Source organism: Macaca nemestrina, chromosome 12 (assembly GCF_043159975.1).
Source record: "Macaca nemestrina isolate mMacNem1 chromosome 12, mMacNem.hap1, whole genome shotgun sequence".
Taxonomy (NCBI): domain Eukaryota; kingdom Metazoa; phylum Chordata; class Mammalia; order Primates; family Cercopithecidae; genus Macaca; species Macaca nemestrina.
In genome coordinates, this window is record NC_092136.1 from 111,189,108 (window position 1) to 111,202,285 (window position 13,178).

At 45.8% G+C, this 13,178-nt stretch overlaps 1 protein-coding gene across 4 annotated transcripts; it reads left to right on the forward strand.

The window, feature by feature from the left end:
* Nucleotides 1-1,464: 1,464 nt before the first annotated feature.
* On the forward strand, nt 1,465-11,161 carry POU2AF3 (POU class 2 homeobox associating factor 3). Of its 4 annotated transcripts, XM_011761449.3 has the most exons (6): nt 1,465-1,674; nt 3,137-3,231; nt 5,363-5,394; nt 7,334-7,388; nt 8,810-9,039; nt 10,490-11,161. In XM_011761449.3, exons 1-6 carry the CDS (start codon nt 1,583-1,585, stop codon nt 10,856-10,858), a joined length of 873 nt encoding a protein of 290 aa, XP_011759751.3. In that variant the 5' UTR covers nt 1,465-1,582; the 3' UTR covers nt 10,859-11,161. The 4 variants fall into 4 exon arrangements, with proteins under 4 accessions (XP_011759751.3, XP_024652301.2, XP_070931672.1 ...); XM_024796533.2 differs by lacking the exon at nt 5,363-5,394 and having other exon boundaries at nt 1,466-1,674; XM_071075571.1 differs by lacking the exons at nt 1,465-1,674; nt 5,363-5,394 and having other exon boundaries at nt 2,839-3,231.
* The last annotated feature ends 2,017 nt before the right edge of the window (nt 11,162-13,178 follow it).

A 13,178-nucleotide genomic window follows, 5' to 3' on the forward strand; every position in this document is an offset into this window, starting at 1 on the left:
CTCTCCCTCTGTGGACCATTCCTGTCTCCTCACCTTCCAAATCACATGGAAGAGGCACAGTAAGTACTCACAGAAGGTGACCCAGTAGAATCCCAAGTCATTAGTGAGGGGCTTAGGCCTGGACCAAGGGGAAGCTTGATTCCAAGTCCCTCCCCCTTCTCACACGAAGGGAAGAAGGCTTGAACCCAAGTTCACATCCTTTCAGTTAAAATGAGCAGGAGCCAAACCTGTCACTGTTTCCTAACATGTGCTCCCACAGCAAAAAAGCAGGGGTGGCTCTAGAGGGAGAAAAAGCAAAGAGGGCACTTCACAGTGCAGTAGTGAAACCCAGAGTCACAAAGTCTCCAGAGGAGGAGGCTCCTGGCATCCCCAGCTCTGTGCGGAGGAGCAAAGGGTCTTAATGGGCAGTCATTCCGAGCTGAAACCCCAGAGTGTCGGGCCCAGAAAGAGCAGGATGAAAGGGGTAGGGAAGCCCCCTGGTAGCCAGGAGGAGTCAGAAAAATAGGAGATGCAGAGCGAAGGCCTCTGCTAGGCTGCTGGCCTCCCACCTGGGCCCAGAGCGACCTCTTGCTGTGCCACACCCACTAGCTGCCATGTTCACTCCCCAAAACCTGGGATTTTCCCTCAAAACACAGATGGGGGATGCGGGAATCAGTCTGGTCAGCCAGTCTGGCTCTGGTTTTCATGGCCAGGGCAGCCTAAGTCACTCATGGCTCCCTAGCTGCCCTGAAGGCTGAAATACAGAGCATCTTTGAGGACATCTGCTCTATCTGTGGGAAGGAGGACAAAATGCTCAAAATGTAATAAAAGGAAGGGCCAGGACCCAAAGGGGTCTCACTCCCTGTTTCTCTGGACTCTCTGTGGGGTGCCTGTGTGCAGGATTTCTGCAGAAGATAGTCCATTTTGTTAAGCCTTTGAATATTCAAATTGAAAGTATCGCGCAATCATTGATTGTCAAATCATGGGTTTCTAGAGGTTTTAAATACTTGGCATGAGGGGGAAAAAACTCAAACCTATACCCGAAGGTATAAAACATTAATTCTGTTTGTCTCCTGCTCCAGGGACCTGGGTGCAGCCGGATGCTTTGTGAAACTTTAAAAATGTTGCATCTCTGCTTCTCTCCCTGCCCAGGAGCCCTCCCAGGCGCTGAGTCCCTGCAGCTGCAGCATCCAGCCACCGACCCAGCTCCTGCTGACCACGATGTCGGGTAACTCGGCTGCTTCTCCTGGGGTAGGGTCAGGCGGGCCAGGGGCATTTCAATCCGGGTGTGTTTCCACAGCTTTTCCTACATAGAACACAGAGGCACAAAGTCAAGGCATGCGAGTAAAGGCCGGGGATCCGGAGAGGGCGCGGGCCACGCTGTGGCTGCTCCCACTCAGCGCCTGTCCCGGAGGGCAGAGGCCCAGAGGCCGAGTTGGCCGCTCCGGACGTCCGCGTACCCCAGGCCCCCGCCCGCCCTACCACGTATCCATTGTTGTGTCCTGGGACATCGCGGCGCGGACCCTGCGCGCCCAGAAGCGGCGACTGGGGGAGCTAGAGGCTCACAGTGAACCTGGGACCGGGATAGAGCGCGCCGGCTGCAATGAGCCTAGCAGTGGCGGTCCCTGCGCGGACCCGAGGGACGCCCGCCCGCGGAGTCCGGAGCCGATCGAGGAACAGGGTGGTGGGGCTGCGGTAGGCTGGAGCGCGGAGAGAGCGCGGCGCTTGGGCCCTGCGGGCTGGGCACGGGATTCCCTGGGTCCGGGCTAGGAAGAGCGCAATCCCCTTTCCTAGGGAGACCCTGGCTCCTGGAATCCGGCTTGAGGGGGAACCCTGCTGTCCAGCTCGGTCCCCGCAGTGACCAGGCGAGGCGCTGGCATCCTGGCACTATCGCCAGGCGCCCAGGCTGAACGCGCGACCACCCTCGGCCGCCGCACCCAGCTCCTCCCCGCGGATTCCTGGACGCTCACTGCAGGGTCGTGGTCAGGGCCGGAGCCACCCAGGACTCCTGCGGCCACCTCCACCTTGAAAGCTCGCCCGGCCGGCTTGGCCAAACAGCTGGTCCCCAACCTACTCACTGCGGCTCTTCGGGACCCGGGGCCGAGGCTGCCCCTGCACCCGGCGCGCAGGGGTCCCTCCCAGCGAACCCCTCTGGCGCGCGCCCGCCAGCTCCCGCAAGCTGGGGCAGTCCGACCGGGCCCCGCCAGCCCCGGGGCGGCCCCTAGCGAAGGGTGGCCTCCCGGCCGAGTGCAGGGTCATCGGGAGCCCCGGACGGCTTTTCCCAGCTCGCGCTGCGCGGACTCGCCCCGGAGCCTCAGTGCGCCTCGGAGAAACGCCTGCCCCAGAAAGGGAGGGGGTGGGGAGAGAAGGGAAGAAGGGGAGAGCACGAGCGGGGGCGAAGGAGGGAGGAGGGCAAGATGGAGCGCGAAAAAGGCGGAGAAAAGGGGAGAGGGAGAGCGCGCAGAAGGAAAAGACAGAAGGGAGAGAGGGAGGGAGTTCCTCGGGCCTGGCCCCTTTACTAGGGTCAGTCTGGCAAGTCACTCGCCGGCCCAGGACTGGGCTGGCCAACCCTCACCGCTTGCTCCAGGGCTGGCTTCCAGACCAAGGGCACACAGAGGTCGGAGACTCTACAGAAGCCATACCTGGCCAGGTGGAGAAGGAGGGGACTCGGGACTTCCACGCTAGTGGGAACAGCACAGTGGGGAGAGCTACATCAGACGCCATAATCAGAGGAAGCCCCCTGCCCCAGGCCTGGCCCCTCCCCAGGTCCATAATACACTCTCTCAGCGGGCTGGGTCTGAAAGCCTAGGTTCCCCCGGCCTAGCCAGAGTGGTGGGCCCCACTGCACTGGTCTCCACATTCCAGAGCAGAAAAACCTGTATGCTATTGGCCTAGGACTGAGGCCTAGCCAGGGGTGGGTGGCCTCACAAATTTCCATGGGTTCTGTTCCCACTGGGGCTCTGAAACCTGTTCAGCCACTCTTCATTCTTTCGAGTCTGAGATGTTTGGGTTTTTACCGTCCTTTGACATTTTTTGTGTGTGTTCTCCGAACTTAGAAACTTGACTTTGGGTGCTATTGCCTATAAAAGGGTCCCCCACTCTGCACCCTGGCACCCAGACCTTGGACTCGACCACTGACTCAGTTGCCTTTCTCCAGAAAAACCGAAGGTGTATCAAGGTGTCCGAGTGAAGATCACAGTGAAGGAGCTGCTGCAGCAAAGACGGGCACACCAGGCGGCCTCCGGGGGAACCGTAAGCATAAGCCCTTCCCTCACTGGGCAGCCCATGCCAGGCCTCTTTCAACCCTGTGTCTGCAAGGTGTGGAGGCCACCCAAGGCCCCACGCACTCACCATCCCCAGACCTGGCCTTTCTCTGCTGTTCCTATGACTTCTGTAGCCAGATGCATCCCAATCGGAAAGCTAGAGAGGACAGCTGGGGCATGTCGTGGGTCTCAGGATTTGGGGGAGCCCATCCATCCCCCATGAATGAAAGTAAAGTATAAAAAGTGTGTTGGTCCTCTGCAGGGGGAGGAGCGGCCAGCAGGTAAGTAGACATCGTTTTGTTAGGAAGACAGTGTATGGGAATGTACAGCCCTTGCAGACCCATAGAAAATCTCTCCCAGAAATTCACCTCATTTTAGGGGCCCCTTCCAGGATAGCAACTGTGTAGAACATCCTCCCTTCCCTCCTCATTGTTCTGGAACTCACCCTCTGAGATTATTTATCTGTAAATCATCAGTCACCCAAAGTATCTAGCAGAAAAGGGCCCTGTCTCTGCAGAAAAGACAGCTGGAGTACAGGACCACTTCCTTAAAATGTATCAACACCTTAAGCAGTTCCAGGTTATTACAAAATTGAACTGAGCAATGACTGCTCAGTTATGAACTGACACTTTATACACCATCCTTTGGTGTATCCTTACTGCCAAAGGCACTCAGGGCAGCAGCAGAACCAAATAAACTAGGTGAGATTATTGCCCAAGAGAGGGCAGCTCATCCCTAAAAAGCCTCCGTCATACAATTGCTTGGGGGTTGGTTTGGGTGTGAATGTAGGATCTGACAGCTGGGGCTCGTATTGCCTGTTAGGATTGGTCCTTCTCCAGCTCATTGGTATCAGCCCCACAACAGTTTTTGTGCCTGATACTGTTCATGTGCAATGCATGACTTCATGAAATAGGCCTTTGACAGTTGAACTTCATGAAATGGGAGGGGGCAAATGATGTAGGGGAGGTAAACACAGTTTCCAGAACCAGATGGACTGGGCTCAGGTCTCAGCTCCTCCATGGTGTGTATCCTCAAGCAAATTACCCAGTCTCTCTTGCCTCTGTTTATTCGTCTTCAAATTGGGGATGATAGGATTTTGTGAGGGTTAATCGAGTTATTGCATACAAAGCCGTTAGAAGAATGCTTTCCACATAGTGAGTGCTCAATAAATGTTAGTGGTCATTATTTGAGAAATAATAATATTATTTGGGGAAAGCAACTAAAATAAAATTCCAACCAAGGATTGAAAGCCAGCTCTTTGGTAATGTTCATTCATACCCTTTGCTCAGAGTTTAGAGTTCAGATGTGAGCCAGCTGCAATTTGGCATATACAGCACATGCAGCTGGAAAAGCTAGGACCTCCATGTGCAGAATTTCAGGTAACACATTAACACTCCCTTATGTTTCTAGAGGACTTCACAGTGGTTCTTCTTTTAAAGCACTTTGGCACAGCCACTATTTCATTTAGTTTTTATAACAGCCAGCAGAGGTAAGTAGATCAGAGATCCGTCCTTCGATTACAGGTAAAATTCAAAACCTTGAAGTTGCTCGTGGCAACGCTCAAAGTAGGACTAAGGCCTTATTCTTAGTGTAATATAAAAACCCTTCCGTTGGCTCTTTACTCTCTAAATTCATCATTCTGCAGATCTGACCATACTAAGCAGGAGTCTGACAGCCTCAACCCCTTCAGTTCAGAGATGGTTAATTAATAAAACCAGGTACAAGGGAACTGGAAAATGCTTCTGGAGAAAAACGTCATCAAGACATTCATAATATAATGTAATGTTTCCCTAAGGAGCTTTGGTCCTTGGTAGAGTTCTGCTCTAAAATGTAACGTTTCCTTAAGGAGCTTTGCTACTTGGTAGAGTTCTGCTCAGCTGCACCTGGGGAGCCCCTTGTGAGTGTGGCACTTGCTGCTGGGCCCTTACAGATGGGTCTGGCCACTGTTCCCTTCTTAGCTCACTACAGGAGCTAAAGCAAGGGTAAGACATTTCACTTGTGTATCTGACCGGTTTCTTATTTAAATTTTTCTGAATTCCCTCCTGAGAAATAAAGCAGGACTTCTGAACCAGTGTCTTATAGGAACAGTAGAGTAAAGCCTGCTCTCCTTTGCTTCCCAGAAGACTGCATCAGCCCAGGGCCTCGCAAGCAAGTAGGAGTAACACGCATATAATTTAATTACAACAGCCAGATGTAACATCCCTCACTGGAAGCCATCGGAAGGATCTGGGATTCTAAGGAAGCTGTGAAAGCGCACTTAGTAGGCAAGGGTAGCAGATACCAGGGGATGATGTATGCCTGCTCCTTAGTGTAGGCCTTTCTGGTATAACAGAGATGATCCCCAGTTTGTTCATTTGTTGAAGGATGCCTCTGGGGAACTTTAAGCCAAGGAAAGAGTTAATTATATCAAATACTACAAAGCAGCAAGAAATCTATCTTAATTTTTTATAAAGTCAGAGTAGTATCCACAATTTGAAATTTTAAGAAGGCAATCATGAATGGAAGTTATAGGTTGAGACAGATATTCAGTAAAGAACTCAAATATTGTTCAAGCAGTGCCAGAAGAAACTGTGTGTATGCCGGATTGGAACACTTGATTTTAAAAAACTTATTTCAGCCAGATCAATTTGCAAACATGTGCATGTGCACACACACACAGACACACACACACTTGCCTTCGGGGTAAAAGGAAACTTGAGTTAGTCATTATCAAAAGATATCATTTACCTTTCTTTTTTTAAATCCTTAATTTTTTAAACAGTCTTGATGTGTTTTTATAAATTGTAGATTGTGAATTTTTGTGCTGTTTGAAATCTAAGACAGAGTTGCCTTTCTTTGTATTCTTGGAGCAAAGTAGAAAGCGAACCCATGACTCGAAAGATAATATCAAGTAGGATATTGTAAACACACCTCAGGGAGATAACATGGGGAGGAGGCAGACAAACAGGCCAATCGGGGGAGAAATGGGGTTAAGGAAAGCTCTACAATGAGGCAGATTTTTTAATACACACTCCTTCCAAGTCCTTCAGCTCAAGCTGCAGCCAAATATTTGCATAAAGAGCTGGTAAAGGATTCCAGCTTCCTGGTTCATGACATTACAGCACAGATCATTTTCAAAATTAATGCTGCCTCCTGTTTCAGCAGTGGCTGCCTGCACAGCTCTCCCTGTGGCTCACGGTATGGGAGTGAGTATCCCCTGTAACCCAAAAGAGGTGTGGTGAGCTCGGCTTCCCAGCACAGAATCACAGAGCAACGCAGGTCCCTTTAAACTTTAAAGCCACCACCTGAAATTAAAAAAAAAAAAAAAAAAAAAAAAAAAAAAACCTAAATTACTCAGTATAATTATCAATTCAACTGAAAAATGCAGGCTGCTTTACTTTACATAGTTAAAAAGAGCAGTCTCATAAACTTTCAAGTATTTAAATACAGTAGTTTAAATAATAGCAAGTTTTATAGAAAATAGCACAAAACATACAAAGTACTGGAATAATTCCTGACCATTAACTAGAATGTAAGTAGGTTCCAACTCACCAACTATAGCTTTAAGAAAATATTTTCTATTTTAATATTTCGTGTATACAAGAACATGTGAATATTTTTAGCTACTCAGGATTAAAATTAGGAATTGTGTTCTTTGGGGAAACGAATCCCTAAGGCTAAGTAGCCAGATGATATACAAAAATGTTGAGAAAAATAATTGACTAAGCCGTAGACAGTTGGGGTTAAATAAATGTTAGTCCTTATTAATTTTAAATCAAATAGTTTAATAGGAAGCCTTTTGCTGCATTTTCTCAAACTGTTACGTTTTTGCCACATAAAATTATTTCCATTAATTTTTTAGTCAAAATTAATCATTTTTAAAATTTAAGTTGAAGAATCTGATATCAGGGAAAAACTCCCCAAACAAGCAAACATAAATATTGAATCTAAATAAAACATAACATTGGTTGTATTTAAAAAGGCAACTTTTTCTGAGAAGGAGGAATCTGGCTTACCTTATAGCAGAAACATAGTTCTCATCAAAATGTCTTAGCTTACCCTTTAGAACTTTTCTTTCAGCCTGCTTCACGGTGATATTCTTGCTTCGACAGCGGTCCGGAGGCAGCAGTGTCCACCTTTCAGATCCAGTTGCACCATCTTCTGCAGGTCAGTACAGCCAGCATTACAGTTCCCTCAAACACTCTTTCAAAAGTCCATCTCGAAAGTCTTTCAGTGCTTGATTCAGGGGTTAAGATAGGCACCACTATTTAATTGGAATCCAACCAATCAGAAGGTGAAAAAGGCCACAGTCACTCCACATGCAAGCCCAGCAAGAAAACAAGCGCAAATGTTGTCTTCATTTCTGAACTCTCTACTCTCTGCTATATTGTCCCGAGAGTTTGTTCTTCACATTTATTCCAGTTCCTCATCGCCAAGTAACTAAACTGAACTGCAAAATCAGAATTGTTCTCAGGAACTTATCTTTTTTTAGTGCACTGTTAGATGGCATACAGAACATCCCGAGGCACTCAAATAATGCCTTTGCTCTGTTCCTTTAGTTTCCAGCCGACAGGGGCTTCCCTCCCCTTCTCTCTTCCCAGAAAGCAGTTCAAACAAGTGTAGGTTTTCTCAGCCCAATAAGAATAACTCAATTACATAAACACTCCTACCTCTGCTACTCAACAGCTAAGAGTTTAAGGAGGTCGTATTCAAGGAAACCTCTGCCTATGGCCGCTCCCCACTAAATGTGTCACTGTAGCTTCACTCTAAAGAACTTGAGACCTCAAGAAGAACCCAGTGTCCTTTAGTCCCTTTGATGAGAACACTCTAATCCTCTCTTCTTCCAGCATTTACAGATAATTATCACAAATTGGGCCTATTAATAATAAAATGGAAAAGGAGTAATGTTTGCTGATTATTCTTGTTTGACATTTAACAACTTACTTTGATCACATTATGATGTTAGCGTGTCCACTGAGAAAACATTTTTGCTTTTTGTAATTTCAAGCCAGTAGTGCTAATTGGTACTCTATGCTCCTGGTTTCCATGATTATCATTTGCATTATCATTTAAATCACTTCTCAAAATTCTCTCCTCCAAACTTAAGTTACTGAGTAAGAGTGAAAAGTTCAGAAAAGCAATCACCCTAAGTCAAGAGAATTATTTCCCATAGCATCAAAAGTTTTCTCAAAGCCTCAACAACTCTGTCAGTTACTTCTGAGAGGTTTACGTGAACTGCCGGTAGGGGCTGGATGTCCACGGTTTTATAGTCCAAGAAAGGGGAAGCTTGAGCAAATATTTGACTGTGACACTTGGACACAGATTGGGTCACCATCCTTTTATTTTTGCCCTAACCACTTTTACAGCCAATTTCCACATTATTAACCACATTGATTTCCCTAGAGCTTGAATTAGCTAGGACAACTAAAAAGTCAAAATTGCATTCCTGTTTACTTTTCTGGCCTCATTAAGCCCTTTTCCCCCTAGACATAGTAAATATTCAGAGTATAGATCTCCATTCAAATCTGTGTTTTGCAATTTTTATGCAAAAACCTGTCTTTTTCCTTTCTCTTCCTATACTCTTCTAGGACTATATTTTGAACCTGAACCAATTTCTTCCACGCCCACTTATTTTCAACGGGGAGAATTTTCCAGTTGTGTTTCATGTGAAGAAAACTCAAGCTGCCTTGACCAGATCTTTGATTCCTACCTTCAGACAGAGATGCACCCGGAGCCTTTGCTCAATTCCACACAAAGTGCTCCGCACCATTTCCCAGACAGCTTCCAGGCCACCCCTTTCTGCTTTAACCAGAGCCTGGTAATTTATCTCAGTTTTTTATATACCTGATTGTTGCTAACTATGGGGTAATAGTGCTTTATGAGTTTGCTCCGCCTCTTGGGAAATCATACAAAAACTATCAGCAAGGAAATCATCCAAGGAAACAGGCAGAGAAGAATTTAAAAGTCAATGTATAGAAGTAGCCACACACTGCAGGGCAGAAACCTTTGGATACACAGATAATTCAGATTTCCCAAGATTTAGATTTTTAGGCCACCAAGTAAGTTGGTGTGTAGCAATAAAAAGAGGTTCCTGGCAATATTCATTTAATGTTTTTTAAACTGTGAAGTCAAGACACCTACTAATTGGAAGTCAGTGGTTTAAACAATGGCTCTTAGATTTTTTGATGGAATTTTGAGTTCTTGGAAATGGAATTAAGGCTGTGTATATATGGTACCAAACTTCATTTCGTTAGGGGGAGGTTTTGCTTTGTTTTGTCGTTGAACTGGCTCTACTAACTGATTGTTTTAGTCTGCTATAAGCACAATAACTCATTTGGGTCTGAGATGGTTAGTAAAAATGAAGCCGTAATCTTTGAAAAAAATTAAATTGGTTGTTCTTGGTGGATCTCAAATGTTTGAAAATGTGTTATCCTGCAAAATGAAGTAAGGTTTCTATTAGTGGAAACTAGTTATTTTAGTTGTCTTTTAGAGACTCACAGGTTTTTTTTGTAAACCTTAAGTTATAAGGTTTTCTTTTTTAAGGAACGTAAATACTTTTTGCTTTTGGGTTGTCAAAAGTCTGTGTGGGCATCAGACTAAATTTCAGAGGGGATAGGAAATTAACTCTGTAGAATATGCGCATTGTCACGGGGCAAATATGGGGCCCCAGTGAGCCAGTTCCTTCCCAGCCTCCAAGTTAGGTTTTCTCAGTAGCAATTGCAGACTTGCTTAAGAGAAAACAGACAGTAGTAGCTCTCATTCCAGGGAACAAGACTTTAGTGGCGGGACAGGTAGTGACTCATCTTGGCGTGTCCCAGGGATACTCTAAGATCCTTGAGGATCCAAGTTATGCCTTTGCATGATCACCTGATTCTCCATGGTGAGGGTAAGGAGAAACATCCAGGGTGCCACCTGCAGCTTAGACTGTGGCCTACAGCAGGATTTGATGTGCAGGTGACTTGAAGCACAGTGGGATTTTGTGGTTTCAGAACAGAGCACCCTCTAAAGTAGGATTATAACAAAGGAAGCCAGCGAAGCAAGGCAATTTATTGTTGGGAAAGAAATAGGTAACTATAGATTGTGGTGTCATGAAATCGTGTAGTCAGCAAATAAAATTACTTCTGCAGACTTGGTTTGGGTGTTGTTTGCTTTGGTTTGGTTTTTTACCCCTCATTTTCTCACTCTGCATTGGTAAACCCACACTGTTCAGTTCTTTTGATCCTGTCTAAGTTATTAAGCTTTTTGTTTCTTGGTTGTCATTTCTCTAGATCCCGGGATCACCTTCAAATTCCTCCACTCTCTCTGGCTCCTTAGACTACAGTTACTCACCAGCTCAGCTGCATTCATATGCTCCAGAGAATTACAATTCCCCTGCTTCTCTGGACACCAGAACCTGTGGCTACCCCCAAGAAGACCATTCCTACCACCAGTTGCCCTCACATGCCCAGTACAGCTGCTTCTCCTCGGCCACCGCCTCCCTCTGCTACTGCGCATCGTGTGAGGCAGAGGACTTGGATGCTCTCCAGGCGGCAGAGTACTTCTACCCGAGCACAAACTGTGTGGACTTTGCCCCCTCAGCAGCCGCCACCAGTGATTTCTATAAGAGGGAAACAAACTGTGACATCTGCTATAGTTAATAGAAATTACAGTAATTCAGAACATGGCACGGGTATATCTATTTTTCTACCACGTCTAGATGACAGTGCAAAATATGCAACTTGGTAACACAATATCCGAAGCACAGTTTACATGTCACTATTTCCAATTTTCTGATGCTAGGCATTCATATGAAGTCCTCAAACCCGGTCATTGTGCCACTCCTACTTTGTATGCTCATAGTTTAAATTTTTATAGGAAACTTTCAATTGTTTTACCTGTTTGTGTAATGAACAAATGCTCTCTCCTTCTTTTTTTACTAATAAATAATTTTGTATTACTAACTGTTGGATTTTTTTTAATTGATTTGAACATTATCCATTAATTTTGGAAATTGCTAATTACTCTCAAATGGTTTAATCTTATGGATTCGTGAATTCAAAATTATTTTTATTTGAGCCAGGCGCAGTGGCTCACACCTGTAATCCCAACACTTTGGGAGGCTAAAGAGAGAGGGTCACCTGAGATCAGGAGTTCGAGACCAGCCTAGCCAACATGGAGAAATCCTGTCTCTACTAAAAATACAAAAAAAAAAAAAAAAATTAGCCAGGTGTGGTGGTGCACTCCTGTAATCCCAGCTACTCAGGAGTCTGAAACAGGAGAATCACTTGAACCCGGGTGGCGGAGGTTGCAGTGAGCCGAGATTGCGCCACTTCACTCCAGGCTGGACGACAGAGCAAGACTCCATATATATATATTCATTTAAAACACAGTGGGATACCTTGACTTCCATGGCATGGAGGGTAGGCACAGCTAGGATGGTGGAAAAGGAAAACCCTGCCTCACCTCCAGATGAGGGGCACCTCTTACAGCAATATCAGGAAAATACATTTATGAACCATTAGTTTCTCTTATCTAACATTAGTCAATGAAGTATTAGGATAACCAAAAAGCACATGCTGCCTACAGCTATGTTAGCCTGTAGATCTTTCTTTTTCCTTTCCAAAGCAATGCTTTGAGTTGCTTTCTGAGCAAATAGATCATCTTCTTTTTCTTGACAGATGCCATATAGTTAATGCAGCCCAAAGTTGAGAAGTCATTATTTTCTATTTCTGAACTTTTGGCTTTAGCTTCTTAAAAATACATCACTCATGCTTACACATTGATTTATAGGATTGACTATGTTGTTTACACTTGAATTTTAGCATTTACTTCCTCTGATTAATCTATTTGAAGAAGCCCAGCTGTCTTTCAAGGTAAAGAGGAGTTATTAATCTACCTATGCTGGACTAGACTGTTGAATCTTGTTTGCTGAGGGCATTAAGGCACAGGACTTAATCCCTGAAGTGAAGTCTGAAGAGCCTTTGCCATGTCTCAAGTTCCAGAACAATGGCAGCAATACTGGTACCTTCAGCACTGGCCACAGGTACCATTTTCTGAGCACGTCCTATGTGCCAGAATTATCTATGAGTACTCTCACTCATTATCTAATTTAATCTTCACAACACTGACAGCAAAATGAGGAGTCTGAGGTTCAGAGAAGTTAGTTCACCTGTCCAGTGTCACCCAGCCAGTAGGCACCCAAGCTTGGGTCGGAAAGATAGCAAAGCCCTGTTCCTTCCCCTCCAGGGCTGAGAAGTTTGAGTCACCATTTGTCAAAGACCATTCAGCAACCCGGGGCACCATTAAATGCCAACTTCCTCAAATACACAGAGGTGTATCCCAAAACCAATTGAGTCAGACCTTGCCAAAAGGGCCGGATTGTCCATAGGACACAGAGATGCCCGGCACAAGAGCTCTCAGACTATAGGTTCTATACTTTGGGGACTCAGGAAGAAGCTGACTCACTGCCACTTCAGTGGGTTTCTTCCTATCTGGAGACAAATATGCTTTGGAAATGTCACCATCTGACCGTCCTCCCTGGGGACTCAACCAAGGCTTGGGCAAATAGGACAAGTTGCAGCCTGCCTCATGGGATAATCGTGCCAGGGAAATAGAACAATTGCTGCCTTTCTGAGATGCCAGTAAAACTAGATTTTTAATGGCTTGAAACTAGCCTCTTGTCAACAAGTATCTATTCACACAGACCAAAGACCCTTCATACTGTCCACCCACCACCTCACTCCCAGCGGGTGTTCCCAAGATATAGACAGCAGAGAATCCAAAGATGTCCAGTGGTTGGCACCAACATACCCCTTTTCTAGATGTCATTCTTTTTTTATTCGCCATGTCAGTCCTCTGGCGCCTGAATCAATTCTCTTGCAGCTTAAACAGAGAGCATTTTTCTACCTCCTTAGGACTTACTCTTTCCTCGCACGCTCCTAGTTTTTCCCTAAATCTAATGCAGAAAAGGATTCATAG

Bases quoted from the DNA above. Each gene is read 5' to 3' on its own strand.
- POU2AF3 (XM_011761449.3), top strand. From the start codon at position 1,583: ATGAGCCTAGCAGTGGCGGTCCCTGCGCGGACCCGAGGGACGCCCGCC. The intron at 3,232-5,362 runs GTAAGCATAAGC...TTTGCTTCCCAG, and splicing joins AGGCGGCCTCCGGGGGAACC to AAGACTGCATCAGCCCAGGG. The intron at 7,389-8,809 runs GTCAGTACAGCC...ATACTCTTCTAG, and splicing joins AGTTGCACCATCTTCTGCAG to GACTATATTTTGAACCTGAA.